We start from the raw sequence: 18,279 nt of genomic DNA, 5'->3' as shown, positions 1-18,279 counted from the left end.
AGTCAATGCTTCAAATTCATTCAATGAAAACAAACTGACTTCTGTAGATTGTAAGATTTTTTTTCTCTGATCCCAACCACGGGTGAATTTTTGAGTCATTCTCCCAGGTTTTAGGAACGATACTAGAAAAATATGAACAGGTGACCTGATAACACATCATCCAACCATATTTAAATCTTGCCCATGGATTTAGATGTGGGCAGCCTGAGTTATGGACTGTTTGCGTTGAAGTTTCTCTCCTCTCTAAAGCGATGTGCACAGTTACCTAGTGATTAAAATGATAAATGACTCTACTACACCCACCTCAAAGAGCTTGGGTGATGGAGGCCCTTAGGCTTTGAATTCTTATGAAAATAAAGCATTATCATTTAAATCACAAACTTAACTTCAGATTCCTTCTTGTGCTTTGTATAAGGGCTGGGGTTCAATATGTGTTTTTAAAACAGATTACTTTAAATGCCAAGGTTTTTCTCTACTGAATTTATAAAAGCAATCATTGTTAGTTCCCTGCTCTATCCCAAGCACTAGAACAGTTCCTGGCTCACTCAGTAAATCTTGTTTCAGTGATTGAATGCATAAGCTAGATTGTCCCCAATGGCTTTGAACATTCTCTAAAAATACTGAATGCCACGCACTCAGATATTAGGTAAATATTTCTTTATTAAATGATTAATTCCATAAATAAATTCTTTTCACTGAATATAAAATTAAAATCATTTACAAATTATTCCAGTATTACATTTCCCCTCCCTCCCCGAAAGCTACATTTTGATAAATAAAAACATTCAGTCTTAAAACACCTGATTTCTGTTTGCAATTTAGAGTGCAGATAGCTGCCTCTCACGGACACTCACAGAGTGTCACCTTCAGAAAGGGACGGACCCCCTTCCCATTTACTTCTGTCAAAGGATGAAGGTTTCAACTGTCCAACTAATCCTAATGACCTTTTACAACTGTAAAACCGAAAGGAAAAAAGCCTAGAGAAAAATATGCTTACCAAATAATTTACAAACAGAAACCAGAACGTCATCACCACCACGAGCTCCAAAATGAAGCGGTAACGTGTGCTCCAATACTATGAAGCGAAGTATTCTCCAATCGCAGCTGCATTAGTGTCCACGTGCACCAGCACACCTGGCAGTTTCGAAATACCTTAATACTACTCAAGAATGAGCAATGCCTCCCTTCTACCGTAAGTCCCTGCACCCCGCCGCCCCCACCCACGCCTCCGTGATTCTGACACTCCTCTGTCCCCACTCTGTCCACCCTTGTGCTGGAAACCCGAGTCGCATTTAGTCCCTAAACTTGTGAATGTCATTGAACAGCCTGTAGAAGGGGAAGGCGGCCTCGTTGGCATGCGGGCAGTTGTAGTTGCATCTGCAGGACTGTATCATCATGACGTTCTTGGAAAACATTTCACCGTCTTCGCAGCGGAACCGCATCTTCACAGTCCTGGTCTGCTGAGGCGTGCAGCAGCGGCCGTCCACGCAGGAACCGCAGTACTTGGGCCGGTATTTCTTCACACTCGAACACCCAGCGTAAGTAAAGTGAACCGGTTCGGGGGATTTCTTGGTCTTGCTGCATTTCTTGCCCTTCTGTAAGAAAAGAGAAGGGAAGTTGGTGTTTTCTCTTTCTTGGAAGAGAAGGTCCCTTCTCACCCAGGCTACACCCAGGGGACCAGTCTACACCACAGCACCGCAGGCACTTACTTTCAGGCTGCTGTACGCCGGCTGTCCACAAGGCCGCACTTCACAGATCCGGGTTTCTTTCACCAGACGGCATTCAGGGTTGTCATTGGTAACGCGTGTGGAGATACCAGTTCCACAGGTCTTTGAGCACTGGGACCACGAAGTTGTTTGGACGATACATTTCTGGCCATGTGAAGAAGGGTTGTAAAGAATGCGAGGTTCCGTTCCAAAAACTAGACAGACAAACAAGAGGGACGAGTTCTCAGAGACATTGGGACACAAACAAATTCAAGTTCTCATTTCTCTAAAGCTTCAGACTAGGCATAGGGTTCAGTGCAAGGTCGCAGTCTTAACTTACCGGGGAGCCGCTTCAGGAAGCCGCCTTTTCCAACTGCAATTAATTCATTGTTTCTTGTTAACTCCACCTCCGAGGCATCGAAGGCCAGCTCCTTGCCCTGGAGGCCCTCCCTGTCGTCCATAGGGTCCTTGTCACCGTCGTCGTCGCAGACCCACTCCTCACAGCACTGCCCGGTAACTTTGACCAGCCGGGGGTTGGGGCAGCCCAAGTTGGGGAGAGAGAGTTCTTGGGGGCACAGAGGAATGCAGCCCACGGCGCCGTCGATACACGTGCACTGATGTTTACAGTTCGGCTGGAAACTTTCCCCATTCTGGTAGATTCTGGAGTTATATTCACAGGGTCTGCCCTCCGACTGAGCTGCAAAGAGCACCGAAAAAGAAAGGAAGGGGTGGATAAAGGTAAGATTCCGAACTACGGCCTGAAACTCATACATATTTTCTGCTGCTTAATGCAATTTATGGTAAAGTTTCCTACAATTCCCCGGAGACTCCAGGCCAGAACAATAAGTTAGTCAGGAATCACTTTTCCGTATGCGCTTTTCGTTGGGCCCAGACACACTGAATTGCATTCCAGACTGCTGAAATCATGTGCCTTTCTGCCAAGCTACCAACAACAAAGCATCACCATACATGGTCTCAAAATTACTAAACTTCTGGACTTCGGGGACTATTCTTTTTTTAAGAAGGGGCCAAACCGCAAGCCTCTTACCTCTGCAGATCCCCTTCAGAGCCGTGGAGCTGGCGCCGAAGTTGCATTCCAGCCCCTTGGTGTGGTCGCAGGGCTGCATTTTGCTGCAGTCCTCATTGAGCTGCTTGGCGCAGACCTTACAGCAGCCGCAGGCGTCCCGGACCAGCCCGACTCCCGGGGCGCACTTGGGAGCCTCCAGGGGGCAGTGGCAGGCGGCGGGGCAGGTGGAGAGAGCCTGGAAGGGGGTGAGGAAACGCGTGAGGCTCCGCGGGGTACGGAGGAGAGGCGCCCCAGGAAGGGACGAGGGTGTGTGACCCGGGCGGCAGGGGAGGGGGGTTTCTGATCCCGTCCAGCCCGGCCGTCCCGGGCAGCGGCGAACGCCAGGAGGCCCCCGGCAGGTCTTCAGGGCTTAAAGAAAGAGCTATACCGAGAAGCACCCCCGCCCCGAACTTAGGAGTCTAGCTCTTCCGACAGCGGGTCGTCCGGGGAAAGGGGAAGGGGCTGTGAGAGCGGACGGGGAAGTGGTGGCCTAAGAACTCACCAGCCTGGCCAAGTGGAGAAGGGTGACGGCGAGGGCGAGCGTCCTGGCGGTGCGGGAGCTCATCGTGGCGCGCAGGAGTGGTCCCGGCTGGCGCGGAGGCAAAGACGCCAACACACCAGAGCGCAGCGGGCGAGCCGGCGCGGCTGGGGTCGTGGGCCTAGCGGCGGGGAGGCGAGGGCCGGGCCGGCGAGCGGTTTGCGGGCGTCCTTCTCCCGAGGTCCTGGCCGAGGAGTAGCGGAGGACGCGGGTGCTGCTCGGGGGCGCTCTCGCTCGCGGTCTGCCCCAGCGCCCAGAGCCCGCCTTTTATACGGGCCGGTCGCGGCGCCGCGTGTTTCAGTGACGTCGGCTCTGTCTGTGCGTTCCAGAATTCTCAAACATCTCAGGAATGCTGGTTGGCGCGGGTTCCTGCCAAGCGCCTCCCCTGGCTCCGTTGCACTTTTTTTTTTTTTTTGTCCTGGACCCGTCAAGAAAACAATCTTCCGTTTTTTCCACTTTAAATAACGACTTCTATTGCGGAGGGCTCTCCTTGGCGTGATGATGGTGATGGTGGTGGAAGGGCTGAGGGGGGCGAGTTCAGAACTTTGCCTGGACTGGGAGGGTGGGAGGACCTGGAGGGAGGGACAAAAGTCGTTTTGTTTGGTGATGCCGAGTTGACCCCGCAGCCTTGGAAGCCCTCACCCGGGAAGGCAGCAAGCTGTTTGCCTGTTTACAGAGAAGGTGAGAATCAAGTTATCTATTGAGAAAGGCGAACGAGGAGGGGGAGTGTCTGGTAGCCAGGACGCTATTTGAGGACTTCATAGAGGCATGCTCTGATCCAGTCCCAAAGCTTTGGCATGGTGTTTATTAGCCAAATTAAATATATTGCAAATTAATACCCGCAGTGGCATTTATGAATGAGAAGGGAGGGGGGAAATCTACTTCCCCCATTGTCTGGCAGATTCCCAAACAGAGGTCTTCCCTCTTCCGCTCCCCCCTCCCCGCCCCGCTTTCGGTACGTCGTACTTGTTTGTTTTTGGAGGTTCCCACTTAAGTTCCAGCCCACTGCCTGTGTTGGAAGTCCGAGAGGAAACGAACGCAGGGAGTTCTCCGGCAGGCTGTCTTAACACTTCCTCACTGATGCAGGAGACCGGGTAAGCCCTTCGGCGACGCTAACTAAGCAGACAGCCAGAAGCGTAGAGGACTACGGTGAAGTGATTTGTATTGAGATCATTACCGGCATATACAGCAAAATCAAACCAGATTCCAGCACCATTGTGCCCAATGGATCTCTGGAGAACAGACTCCTTGCAGGGGGGTTTAACTCCTTTCCTGGGACCACTTAGAAGCCTCCATTTCAAGTGAATTGCAATGCTTTGCCCTCTAAGTACAGAGAAATTAGAGTCTTAGGATGTAATATTCTGTAGTAAAAAAAAAAAATAGTTGGCAATTTTAAGATCTTTTTCTACCAGCAACACATTCAGTAGAAGACCCCTTACAAAGCAAATTATTTGAACTTCAAAAACCATTAGTATGCTTGACAAATGTTCCCTCAAAGTTTCAAAAACTACACTTCTTGTGTAATTTTCATTAAAACATACACAGTAATTATGCCACTTTCTCATGTATATGTGCTCTAGGAGAAATTCTTGTCCTTTGTAATGTTTAGGGCTGTTCAGTCTAAATGACTGAGCCGTCTGGCTTAAGAAGGCCTTCAGTGTAACTGTCTGTGAATGACTGATAAACACAATAAAGACCTACTGCAATGAAAACATTCTCCAATGCAGAGAACTGTGGCAGGAAAGAATTAAGTTTCATTCATTCAAAAGTGTTCTTCCAGAAGTCTCAGAGGCTTTTACTAGAGGGAATAGGATCTTTAAGGTTTAGTTGAGAGGGGGTCTTACTTTTCAAGACAATAAACTGTCAGGTTTTCTGGGCCCTATCCAAGTCAACTCACCAGTTATTATTTAGAAACCGTTTTTGTTTTTTTCCTGTAGTAGAGTTTCAGTATTGTTTCCTCCATAATGAAGTGACTAGGAGTCGATGCAGTACAGGGTGGGAGGAGGCGGTAGAGAGAGAATGGAGAGGAGCGTTCCTGGCTTCTGTTGCGGCGTCTTTTCTATTTGACTTCATGGTTGTAAGTATTTCCAGATGGTGAATCAGACACCAGACGTAACAATATTTCCATATTTGGGTATAGCAGTAGCCTGCGTTTTTAACATTTTTCTGCCTCTGTTATCCAACCACAAAGCATTCTTGACAGCTTCAAATGTTGTTAAATATAGACTTAACTTCTGTTCCCAGGGCAGGAAATTCTTTGGAATTCCTTGTTTTTCATGCAATCTGTCTATCATAATTTAAAAATGAAATTACAACAGATGATCCAACTGGCTTATGTATACACCTTGTTCCTTGATGGAAGTTGTATAGGGGGTAGGGGCAAGGGGGAGCTCAGAGAGATTCAGTGTGCAGCACAGCATTCACAAACACACCATTCCAGAGATTCCATTAAAAATCAGATTAAAGTTTTCTAACAGGAGTGTGTGGGTTTGTTTCTGGACTTCATCTTGGGAATCTTGGAGGAAGAGTTTGCCTCAGAGGAGAAGCTTACAGAACCTCACCGTCAGCTGCCCATTTAAAGCAGGGGGTGTGTTGTGGGAGTGGGTGGGAAGCCGGAGCAAACAGGGCCAGGACCGGGGAGCCAGAGAGACAGGAGTAACCTATGTGCACAGCCTTTCCCCATACTATGTCCTGGTTCAACTGCTAGTAAACGACAGCATCAGACAAGAGGAATAGCAGCTCCTCAAGTCCTGTTCCAAGAAGGTCCAGAAACCCCAAACGTCCTGTTGCCTTCTCGCCTCTGCTGAGAGCTGCAGAGCAGCTCACGTTGACAGATTGAAGGGTAAATGTGCAAACGTTTATGGGTAAGTGTCCTCCGGTCCTCCTTCTGCATGGTTCTTTTGCTCTCTTTCCTCCCCCACCCTCCCTCTCCGGGTGCCCCCAGAGTGAATAACGGGCCGCCTTGTTTCCTTGGGCTGCAGGGCACGGAGAAGGGGCTGCTTGTCTTCTCAGTTCCTGGCTTTGGACTGAGCGATGGGAACGTCTCTCGCCCGCTGATGCCAGGGAATTTTAGGTCACCAAAAGAAGGGTTCACTGTCTGGCGGCAACTGAGAATAATAATCACCCTAACTCTGGCGACTTCGGTTTCCTAGCCCTAGACCAGTGGTTCTCCAACTTTGACCCGCATCAGACTCACCTGGAGGGCTGGTTAGACGAACGACCCAACTGGCCCCACCCCACAATTTGTTATTAGTTCTAAGAAGTTTCTTAGTTCCTAATTAGTTCTAATTAGTTTCAAAGAAGTCTCGAGGTGATGTGATACCGCTGGTTCAGGGAATCACACCCTGAGAACCACCGCCTTGGACGACAAAAGTGCCTGTAAGCTGTGTGCTTGCATTTGTCCTCACAGTCAGGTGGTCTCACAACTCCACTTTTTATAGCCACCTTAAGGAACAGAACAACTCATGGTGACAGCGAAAGGCCGGCTTTAAGGCTATTCGATCTCCCCTCCACCGCCCACCCCTCCCCGAGAGATCTCAGGGAGAGCCAGAGAGCAAGATGGGGGCAGGAACTGAGTGGCAATGGTGCTGGGAAGGCCTCGGCTGCCCCCCGCACCTCTGCGGAGACAGCGGGCAGGGGCCGCGCGGCAAGAGTGGCATGGGGAGGGGAGAGATCCCGGGCCGACCGCCGGGAAGCGCCCGGCCGCCGGCCGCCCGCTGCCCCCTGCCGGCCGCCCGGCCCGCGCACCCGGAGTCACCGCGGTTGCTAGAGGACTAGAGGTTTCCGGCGGCGCGCGCCGCAGGACGTTTCCAGCCCCGGCCCATATTTGGTGAAAGTCTTTCAAGACTCCGTCATCCAGCTCTGGGGGGCGGAGGCGACGGCGGCGGCCGGAGGAGCTGGGCCCGGCAACCGCGCGGCCGCCGCGTTGCTGAAAGGTGCCCGCGTCCGGCCCTCGCGCGGCGGGGCGGCCGGCGAGCCGGGCGTGCGGGTGCGCGCGTGCCCCAGAGGCCGCGGCCGCGGGACCCGTACCCGCAGCCCTTGAGAGGGCCCGGCCCTCCCTGCGCTGCGTGGGAGGCTGGCGCGGAGGGCGCCGGCCCGATTGTGTCACTTTTCCCGTCCACCCCGCTGTTGACTCGTCCTCCCAACGGGGCAGAGTTGCCGCGCTGCGCCAGACTTGGAGGGTACGCCCAGGCGCGGGGGCGTGGGTGTGTGTCGGAACCAGACGTTCTTGAGACATCAAGCCCACCCAGTGGGGACCAGGATTTAATTTGGGGGAGAAGTCCCCGAGGGCCTTGATCCCGTTATCCCTAGAAGGGAGAGAGGCCTGAAGCTCGCTCTCGGTTTCTCTTGGGTCTCCTACAACCCTTCCTTCCCTCTTCATCAGTAAGTTCCGTGGAGGCGGAACTTACTTCCTACCCCTGGATAGGAAGCCCTAGCTCTGCCGTCCACTAGCCTACAGTGTTCAGTAAACTGCACATCCTTAATGGACCCTGTATCCTTCATCAGTAAATTGGGAAAGGAGACAGCAGTGGTAAAACTGGAGCAGTCCCTTTCAGGGCCAAATTTCATGCCATCTTCTCGTGGCTCAGAGGGTAAAGCGTCTGTCTGCAATGAGACCTGAGTTCGATTCCTGAGTCGGGAAGATCCCCTGGAGAAGGAAATGGCAATCCACTCCACTACCCTTGCTTGGAAAATCCCATGGATGGAGAAGCCTGGTAGGCTTACATACCTACCATGGGGTCGCAAAGAGTCGGACACGACTGAGCGATTTCACTTCACTTCACTTCTCCTGATAATGACAGAAGCCAATGCTTATATAGGGCTCACTTTGTGTCAGGCACGGTTTTGAACGGCCTGCTATTTATTGACTTATTTGATTCTGTAATGGCCCATTGAGGGCACTGTTAACACCATTCTCTATCTAAATGGAAAAAAATTGGAGGCACAGAGAGTAAAGACTAAAGAGCACTCAGTAGGTAGCCGAATTGAACCCAGGCTTCTTGGTCCTAGCTGACCTTGTACTTAACCGCTGTGCCTACGCCCCATCACCACAGGTTCAGACCCGTCCCTTCTTCTGAAACTTACCTTTATTTAGCTCTATCACAACTTACCCAGATGTTCCAGGATAAATGCATCAGATAGAAAAGAAGTTGATGAGTTAACTGAAAAGGCTGTACAAACCTCTAAGAATTGCCTTAGGTACTGGCTCTTGGGCTTCGCTGGTGGCTCAGACGATAAAAATCCACCTGAAAATGTGGGAGACCTGGGTTCAATCCCTGGGTTGGGAAGATCCCTGGGAGGAGGGCATGGAAACCCACTCCAGTATTCCTGCCTGGAAAATCCCCATGGACAGAGGAACCTGGCGGGCTTGTCCATGGGGTTGCAAAGAGTTGGACATGACTGAGCAACTAGGCACGGCATAGCACTGGCTCTTGGAGAGGAGAGGGAGAGGGTTGTTGCATTTCAACAGAAAAAGCCTTAATGCAAACAGATTTATATAGTGGACTTTTTGACACCTTGGCAAATGGCAGAGAAGATGTCTAGGACTTTGGAACCCTTCTGATATTTTACAAGCCACGTTGATCAGACAGTCCTACTTCTGGTGTAAGTGTTGGCCTGGTAAGAGTTACGTTTGTCACTGAGATAGTTTTCACTGCTACTTACTTGATAGTTTATCAGTCTGAGTGTTTCTTATATACTCAATCTATTTTTAACTTATTTTTTCCAATTATGTTATGAGCATAATCACCTATGTATCTGAGGACAAATTGCTTATCCTCTTCAAACCCCAGATTTATTCTGAGCTCATGATATGTCATGGCACAAAAAAGGGGACTTTAATATTGGCCTTTCCCTGAACAACTTTACAGTCTGACACTTTGGGGGCTGGGCAATGGATATAGAACTAATCTGAGTCTATAAGGAGAAACAAGAGTCTGATACATGGAAAGATATTTGAGGGAATAGAGCTTTGATGACCCACTAGTAAGGCTTGGCCGTAGAATTCCTTTGGGGAACTGGCAAGAGTTGTCAACCGGATCTTCTGCCAGTGGCCTTACCCATGTTATTGGGACTCTGTCTACAGGTAGTGGTGAGCCTGTGAGGTTTTGCCTTGGTTTCCTCTCATCTATAAGATAATGGCATTGCCCCAGCTCGGGGAATATGCACTAAAGGGCTCAAAGGGATCAGCCAGGTAACAAAATGCCATTCCAAGGATTTTTGTCTGATGACACTGGCCTCAGCCTGGGGCAGCAATGTGGATAGTGTAGACTCTGAGGGGTGGAGTGGGGGCTGAGTGGTTAGTAGGTGAAAATGTAGATCCAGTGTTTGCTTGTTTTTTCAAATTTTAGAGATACTAGTGTTCTGAATTTTTACGCAAAGGCTTTTGATTTTTTAAATATTGACAATTAATTAAAACAATGTTAAAATGCCATCTAAGTTAATCCTGGGAAAACTCAAGAAGACAATGTGTGGGAGCTGCCAATTGTGATTTCCAGACTAAATGACTCTGAAAACTTGTCCTGCTCTGGCATTCTGTAACTCTCAGCCTCTCTTGACATATTAAGGAATAGCACCATGGGCTCCACTGAACTGGCAGGTTGGTTAGGCTTTCATTTGTTTAAGAGTTAGGGCTGTCACTTGACTCAGTTGTAAGAGTTTATGCTCTATCAACAAAATTGGAATGTGTCTTTTCTTATTTTCCACTTTCCATCTTCCCCAAACACTACAAGCAGGCATTCTCTTGGCAGCATGGTAGGAAACACTTTTTTTTTTTTTTTAGGGCATTTGTATCCAGTGGGAACTATATCTGTTTATTTTCTTCACCTGGCATCTGTCCACAGGAAACCAGGCATTTCTAGCCCCTTTATGTTACAGATCTTCTTGTTTTGTGATAACATAGAAACATTTCAAAGGAATGGACTGGAAGGTACCCCTCCCACTACACCCTGCTATCTATCTTCTAGACATGCTTGAGCAATACAGAATATATAATTATAAATCACTATCAAATGGGTTGGTTCCAGATTCAGAGATTAAGAATTAACCTTCACCTTCTGTGGGTTTTATTTCCAGAGATACTTGTCTCTTAAATGCCCACTTAAAACCACACATACTACATTCAGAATTGAGAAAGGATTTGATCTGGGCACAGTACGTGAACACACAGAGAGACTGAAGCCATTTATTTGTGCCAACTTTTGCAGGGCCAAGGATTAAGTGTGAAGGAGGATTCTGGCAGCTGGGCTGAACAAAGACATAAGACATGTTTAATACTCAGCAGGATGCTTGGCATATAGTAAGTACTTAATAAATTATAATTATTTCCACTGCAATCACCACCATTGCCTTTACTTTTACTACAATTAGCATAGGATGAATTAGACTTATTCTCTAGAGAATATTCTGTATTCTTTAGACTAGAGAAAAAAAGCTAGATGAACTCTTAGTTTAAAAATCATTTGCTAAGTTATATATAGATGATGTGATTTATAAACCCCACCCAAGTCAGGATCCTGGCTTGCACTGGGGCCCCAGTGATCATCTAACAAAGCACTCTAATGGCCTTGCCTGTCATGGAATTGCAACTTTGCCTGCAAACAGTGTTGAGCCATGTGAAGTTTTTGCCTTGATTTCTTCATCTATAAGATAATGAGGTTGCCCCAACTCAGAGGTCATGCACTGAAGTGCCCCACAGATCAGTCAGATACAAAACACCATACTTGAGAGTTAGTGACAGCTAACACTTGGCCTCAGTGTTTGGGAGTCATGAGGATCTCTGTATCTATGGTGCCTGAGTTTTGTCTATCAAAGACTAGGCAGTTCGTATATGTGTGAGATGTTAAGGGACAGCAGAGTGTCTGCATCCAAAGGCCATTCTTTTGATGGAATCTGCCTTAAAATCTAGGTACTTGCCCCCAACTTCTTGACTTCCTCCTAACAACTGATTGTGGACCTCACTTAAATATTTTTCTAAATGTGAGCTTCTTTGTGTTTTCAGTCATGGTAGACCTCACTTTCTTCAAGAGAGTCTGGTAATGAATGAGTTAAATAATAAAAAAGGGTTTCCTCCTCAGGGACCCTTGCCTGAGCTTGTTCCTATTTCCTCTGAAGAGAAAGAGATGTGTCAGAGCAGAGGAGGAACTCAGAGATTGAGAGATGCTTCTACCCTAGCTTAGTCATCACCATTGACTTTATCACCTGAGGCAGATGGTACTGCTACCACCCACAGCTTGTGGTCACCCTCACATCTGAGCTGCTCAGTACAGAGCCCTCCAGGCACCCATCAAACACTCCTTGTGTGCACCTTGTGCAAGGTATCACTGAACCTTGGATGTGGGCATGGGTGAGGTGCCCAAGGTTATGGCAAAAAATAAAAAGCATACAGCAATTTAAGGCTAGTCCCAGGCATTTCTTTGACATCTTTTATCCTCTCTCCTTTGATTAAATATTAGCTTTCAAAAAAAAAAACAAAGCTGCTTTTAAACAGTCAGTTCTATTTTTTTGTAATTGTTTCTAACTTAAAAATTGATATATTAATTTTAGGTATACAACATAATGATTCAATGTATATATATATTGGGAAATGATCACCAGAGTAAGTCTAGTTCACATCCATCACCTCATATAGTGTTTTTTGGGGGGGATGTGTAGAAGTTTTAAGATCTACTCTTATTTACAATGCAGTATCAACTATAGTTGGGGCTTCCCAGGTGGTACTAGTGGTAAAAGAACTTGCCTGCCAATGCAGGAGACATAAGAGATGTGAGTTTGATTCCCGGGTCAGGAAGATCCCCTGGAGGAGGGCATGTCAACCCCCTCTGGTATTCTTGCCTGGAGAATCCCATGGACAGAGGAGCTTGGTGGGCTACAGTCCATAGGATCGCAAAGAGTTGGACACAACTGAAGCAACTTAGCACAGCATGAACTATAGTCACCATACTGTACATTACATTCCCAGGATTTATTTATATTATTTTATAACTGAAAGTTCGTACTTTTTGATCACCTGAACAGTCAATTCTTAAAGGGCAAAGACAGCATGTCTTCAATGCTTGAATCTTCTGAGGCCCTAGGAAATGCTGCTGGGGGAGTTATAAAATGTGGATATATACCAAAGCACTGCCGATTCAGAAGTGAATGGCTCAGTTCAGCCTTATTAATATGATATGAATGACAGGCTTCATTCTAAGTGGCAAGGCAAAGAGAAACAACATCTAGATTTTGCTATGTTGGCTCTCATAGCCTAGAAAAGATCTAGAGGCATAAACAGATAATATAATACACAATACAGCGATTTATGTTCTAGTTAAAAGGCAGCCAAATTGCTTTGGAAATAAAGATAAGGAACATGTTAACTTTGAGTCCCACCCTCTAAAAATGTGAGGTCTTTTTCAGTTTGTATATTTTGGTGGATAGGATGGGTCAGACTCAGTCACACGCAGGCACTAACATGTATGTTCCCCTTGAAGCTGGCGATTGCAGAAAACATGGGCATCTTCATGAGACAATAGTAAAACACATATAAATGAGAAACTTAATATGAGCCTCTGAAAATGCATTGATTACAGACTTGACCAACTTTGTGGGTGCTATTGGAAATTATCACTATGGATCCTTTTTTCTGAGGTGAGAGGGAAGGGAACTGACATGAGCCAAAAACCTTAAAGGTTATCTACCTTACATTCAAGAAAATCCTCTGAGGTGAGCATGTGAACATCTTTCTAAACTTAGGAAGTTGGAGTTCCGTGAAGTTAGCAACTCGCTCAAGATCAGGCAGTTAGTACGTGACCAAATAAGGCGTCTAACCCAGACCTAACTGCTCCCAAACCCAAAGTCTTTGCCCTTTCTACATTTCTGCTACATTGTCCTACCTTCCTGAGTTTCAGCTCCCTTTACGAGTGTTCGTTTTTGTTCTATTTTCTTTTATTGTCACCAGCTTGCCTTTATAGAGCCAGCCCTTTCACATTTTCTTAGCATTTTCAGATCCATTGATGCTACAGTTTTTGAGCCACTCACTGGTGAGCCTGACTTCTCAAGAAGGTGCAAATTAAAGTGAATGAGATCATTATCCTCACCGCTATATTCAGAGAACAGGCATGGTGATACTAAGCCTGCACTTGGATTTGCTTCCTTGCTAGGCACTATGTAGAATAATTTAGATATCCATGATTTCTGTCTTCTAGGGATAGATTACAGGTTCCCCAGGGTATGGAGTTTAAATGGAAATAATGAAGGAAGTATAACTTAGGGAGTTTGTGTTTCAAAGACTGAAGGAAGTGCCTTGGCAGTCTGAGACTGCACTGAAGTAATACAGTGGTTCTATAAAGGCAAGGTGACAAAAGTTCAGTCCCTCAGCCATGTTCAACTCTTTGCGACCCCATGAATCGCAGCACGCCAGGCCTCCCTGTCCATCACCAACTCCCGGAGTTCACTCAAATTCACGTCCATCAAGTCGGTGATGCCATCCAGCCATCTCATTCTCTGTCGTCCCCTTCTTCTCCTGCCCCCAATCCCTCCCAGCATCAGAGTCTTTTCCAGTGAGTCAACTCGTCGCATGAGGTGGCCAAAATATTGGAGTTTCAGCTTTAGCATCAGTCCTTCCAATGAACATCCAGGACTGATCTCCTTTAGAATGGACTGGTTGGATCTCCTTGCAGTCCAAGGGACTCTCAAGAGTCTTCTCCAGCACCACAGTTCAAAAGCATCAATTCTTCGGTGATCAGCTTTCTTCACAGTCCAACTCTCACATCCATACATGACCACTGGAAAAACCATAGCCTTGACTAGACGGACCTTTGTTGGCAAAGTAATGTCTCTGCTTTTTAATATGCTATCTAGGTTGGTCATAACTTTTCTTCCAAGGAGTAAGCGTCTTTTAATTTAATGGCTGCAGTCAGCATCTGCAGTGATTTTGGAGCCCAAAAAAATAGTCTGACACTGTTTCCACTGTTTCCCCATCTATTTCCCATGAAGTGATGGGACCAGATGCCATGATCTTCGTTTTCTGAATGTTGAGCTTCAAGTCATCTTTTTCACTCTCCTCTTTCATTTTCATCAAGAGGCTTCTTAGTTCCTCTTCACTTTCTTCCATAAGGGTGGTGTCATCTGCATATCTGAGGTTATTGGTAAAGGCAAGGCGACAACAGTAAGAAAGTATAGAAAAAGAGCAAGCACTCATAAAGGGTGATGCCCTTCACCGACTCAATGGACATGAGTTTGAGCAAAGTCTGAGAGATGGTGAAGGACAGGGAAGCCTGGTGTGCTGCCATCCAAGGGGTTACAAAGAGTTGGACACAACTGAGTGACTGAACAACAACTCATTAAGGGAGTGGAAACTCAGAAGAAAGTCAGAGGACTATGTGAAAAGGGTATTGGACAAAGCACTGAAGTGTAGTTGTCTGTACATGTGTTTGTGTGGGTGCTTGTGTGTTGGGGTGGAATGAGAAGAACATAGTGAATTATGACATTCCTGTGGATTCATTATCTTTTCTTGTTAACAGAGCTCATCCTGATTCCAATCACCTTTCTTTTCTGTGGGTTTTCTGCACTTCCTAAGTCCTTGCTCTGCAGTTTCCAATAGAGAAGTCCTCGAGTCTCCATCCAGGAGAGGTGGCCAGAAAGGACTGCTTTCATAGTTGGGCCATCCTGCAAGCACTGTTTTCAAGAGCCTGAAATTCAAAAAGCTGGAGCCAAGGAAGGAGGTAGGAGATGAGAGTGTGAGGTAAACTCAGGGAATAATTCTGAAGTGACACAAAGTAAGAATTGAGGCCATTTCCACTTGAAGTCACCTTTCCACTCACTAGGCATTAAGCATCTGGAACCAAATGCAGCTAATTTAGCATCATGTTGGAAAGTTTATAACCTGAACCACATTTTAGGGCCGGGACATCCAGGTTTTAATCCTTTGTATTCAGTAAATGCCTCTCTTTTGGAATTCAGTCTGCTGTCAGTACATAGGAACTAAGAATAGTGCCAGGTTGTGAGTCACCACTCTTTGCTTTCTTCCAGAACACCGTGGGAAAAGGATGGGCAGACTGGTTCAGATAAAACCCAGTCCCACCCAAATACTCACTGAAGGCTGGAAACAAATCCATTTTTAAATGTTTCAAAAATTGAATTGAACTCAGGAAAGAGATAGTAAGCCTGTGTTCTTTAGTTTCAACTTGGATCTGAAGATGTGTTTTGTGTTCTAAGTCTCAAGGCTATCACACTGGGTGTTTTCTACAACCCTTTAGGTTGCTAGGGGGTTCCCGCTTGACTTTTAAAGGACATTTATTAAATGATTGCACCATGCTAGGGTTCAGGGATACAAAGGTGACTAAGATGTGGTCTCTGACTTTGAGGACGGCATGGTCTAGAGTGGTGAGAGCATAGGTAAATAATAGGTAGCTGCTCAGTAGTGTCCAACTCTTTGAGACCCATGGAATGTAGCCTGCCTGGCTCTTCTATCCATGGAATTCTCCAGGCAATAATACTGGAGTGGACTGCCATTCTCTTCTTCAGGGTATCTTCCCAATCTAGGGATCGAACCTGGATCTCCTGCATTGCAGGTAGATTCTTTACCGTCTGAGCTACCAGGGGAGCCCAGGTAAATAATGCCTGTGTGCAAATACTGTGTCCCCTCATAAGGGTGCATTGTGTACACACTGCCTCTGGCTCCTTATGTGTGCATGGGCTATGCTAGCGGTGAGGTCTTCTCATTACCCTTGATGGTGTTGCTCTTGGAAATTCCAGTGCTGCTTCTGCAAAGCTTGAAAGAACAGGCTGAGTCTGTCTCTGCTTGGTTTTAAATGACTATGCTTAAATGACATAATATCAACGTAAACTCAGAGGGTCCTCTGACAATCTTGTTAGTAAGGGGTTGGGTAGTTTTGTTTTCAATGCCTTTCCGCTTCCCTTTGGTAAGCAGTCTAGGCTTCCTGATGTCTATTTATGGCCTTTTAGGTGAAGTTACATGTTCTGGCATTGTGATAATAACTAATGGATGTGTGAATTGTATTCTTGGCCTCACTAGAAATGGTGCATGGTGAATCCCAAGATTTCTGTTATATAGTTTTAAAGGTAAGCCTAGTTATTGAAGCTTTTTTCCTAGGCAGTGGAACACATTGGAAGTAGACAGGAAAGAAGAGCAAAATCGGCAAGAGGGCTGTGACCCAGCATCCCGTTACATTTGGTAGCATTTTAAAGTATTGTTTAATTTGATTCCCCCATTGTTTGTGGTATGCCATCTGGCTTTATTTCTTTTGTTTACTTTGGGTTCAGTTTTCTCTTATTTGTCAAGTTTCTTAATGTGGAACCTAAGGTCACTGACTTAAGATCTTTTCTCTTTCTATTGTAATCATTTAGTGCTGCAGACTTCCCTATAGATGCTCCAGTTGCATCCCAGAAAATTTGATACATATGCTTTTATTTTCATTCATTTGAAAGGCTTTTCTGATTTCCTTTTTACTTTCATTTTGACTCTTGGGTTAGTGTGTAATTTAGGATTTGAACATTTGGATATTTTTCAGGCATCATTCTAGTTACTTATTTATTTCTAAATAAATAATAATAAATATTCATTTCTAGTTTGATTTCATTACAGTCTGAAACTATTTGATTTTTAAAAAATATCTTACACTTTACATTTATATTTTACCTTAAATACGTGTACACAGTTATAATAGTTCTTTTATTTTTTATTTTTATTTTATTTTAATTGGAGGCTAATTACTTTATAATATTGTAGTGGTTTTGCCATACATTGACATGAATCAGCCATGGGTGTACATGTGTTCCCCATCCTGAACCCCCCTCCCACCTCCCTCCCCATCCCATCCCTCTGGGTCATCCCAGTGCACCAGCCCTGAGCACCCTGTCTCATGCATTGAACCTGGACTGGCGGTCTGTCCAGTTATAATAACTCTTTTGATGTTATAATTTTCTAGTCTCATTAACCCTGTAATTTCTAAGTTTGTTTCTATCGATTACTTTTTCTCCTGATTCTGGATCACATTTTCCTGCTATTTGGCATGTCTAGTAATTTTTTACTTGGAAGCTGAGTGTTGTAAATATTATGTTGTTGTATTTTCAAACAGATATTGTTTGTTTTTTCTCTTTAAATAGTGTGGTGTTTTGCTTTGACAGGTCATTAAGTTATATGCTGATTAGCTTGACCCATTCAAGGCCTTATACTTTCCCAGGGCAGGTCTAGAGAACCCTTCACTCAAGAGATAGTTTGGGCTTACTACTAAGATATGACTCTACTGGTGTCTCTGTTGAATGACCTAGGATGTCACGAGGTCTCTCTGCTAGTCAATGTCAAATGTCAGGAATGCAATTTAAAGAAGATGGACTGGAACAGCTTCCCTGAGAAGGTGAATGTTTATCTTTTGCCTTTCTTTACTGGAGCAGTGGGTATGAATTCTTTTAATAATATTGATCTATAATGTCAAACTGCTTTCTAGAAGGTCACAACATTTTCTACTTCTATCAACAGTTTAGGAGAGTGCCTGCTTCACAGTATCCTTGCCAGTATTGAGTTTATGTTTAATAAATTATAATATAATCTCTTGGAAGGAATATCATGAAGCCATTAGAATCTTGTTTTCTGAACACTATTTAATAACTTGCGGGAACTCTCAAAACAGTGTTAATTGAACAAAAGCAGTCCAAAGAACTCTATACACATCAAGGTACCACTTTTCTATAAAGATCATATGTATATATGTACATTCATTCTTTGTTAATATCATTTATCTATGGATAATGAGATTATGGGTGATTTTTATATTCTTATTTTATTTTTCATATAACTTTTATGCTAAAAACTGCTTTATAATATGAGGTATCTGATAAATGAGTGTATAGTAAAGAAAGGGCTTTACTCAGAACATGGACATACTCAAGGACAAAAAAAATCTACAGACATAGAAATCATATACCCTTCACAAACTTTAAGTGGAGTCATGTTTTGCAATCTGTGTATT

General features: G+C 45.4%; 1 protein-coding gene and 1 long non-coding RNA gene across 3 annotated transcripts; one reads left to right on the top strand and one right to left on the bottom strand.

The window, feature by feature from the left end:
- Window positions 1–640: 640 nt before the first annotated feature.
- Window positions 641–3,568, bottom strand: CCN1 (cellular communication network factor 1). The gene is made up of 5 exons (XM_055401987.2): window positions 3,275–3,568; window positions 2,755–2,968; window positions 2,047–2,403; window positions 1,710–1,921; window positions 641–1,595 (listed from the first exon to the last, which is right to left on the bottom strand). The coding sequence occupies exons 1-5, from the start codon at window positions 3,335–3,337 to the stop codon at window positions 1,293–1,295; spliced, it is 1,149 nt and encodes a 382-aa protein (XP_055257962.1). The 5' UTR covers window positions 3,338–3,568; the 3' UTR covers window positions 641–1,292.
- Window positions 3,569–4,596: 1,028 nt separating this feature from the next.
- Window positions 4,597–17,009, top strand: LOC129540687 (uncharacterized). 2 transcript variants are annotated; one of them, XR_008682698.2, is made up of 5 exons: window positions 4,597–7,802; window positions 8,802–8,929; window positions 10,516–10,607; window positions 14,812–15,012; window positions 15,320–17,009. It is a non-coding gene; the product is annotated as an uncharacterized LOC129540687 (long non-coding RNA). The 2 variants fall into 2 exon arrangements; XR_008682697.2 differs by having other exon boundaries at window positions 14,812–17,009.
- Window positions 17,010–18,279: the final 1,270 nt, after the last annotated feature.

The sequence above is a fragment of the Moschus berezovskii genome, chromosome 4 (genome assembly GCF_049115385.1).
Source record: "Moschus berezovskii isolate FMDL1 chromosome 4, NW_MosBer_1.0, whole genome shotgun sequence".
Lineage (NCBI taxonomy): Eukaryota > Metazoa > Chordata > Mammalia > Artiodactyla > Moschidae > Moschus > Moschus berezovskii.
The sequence above is the reverse complement of the archived record's forward strand: the minus strand, read 5'-3'. Positions and strand labels throughout refer to the sequence as shown.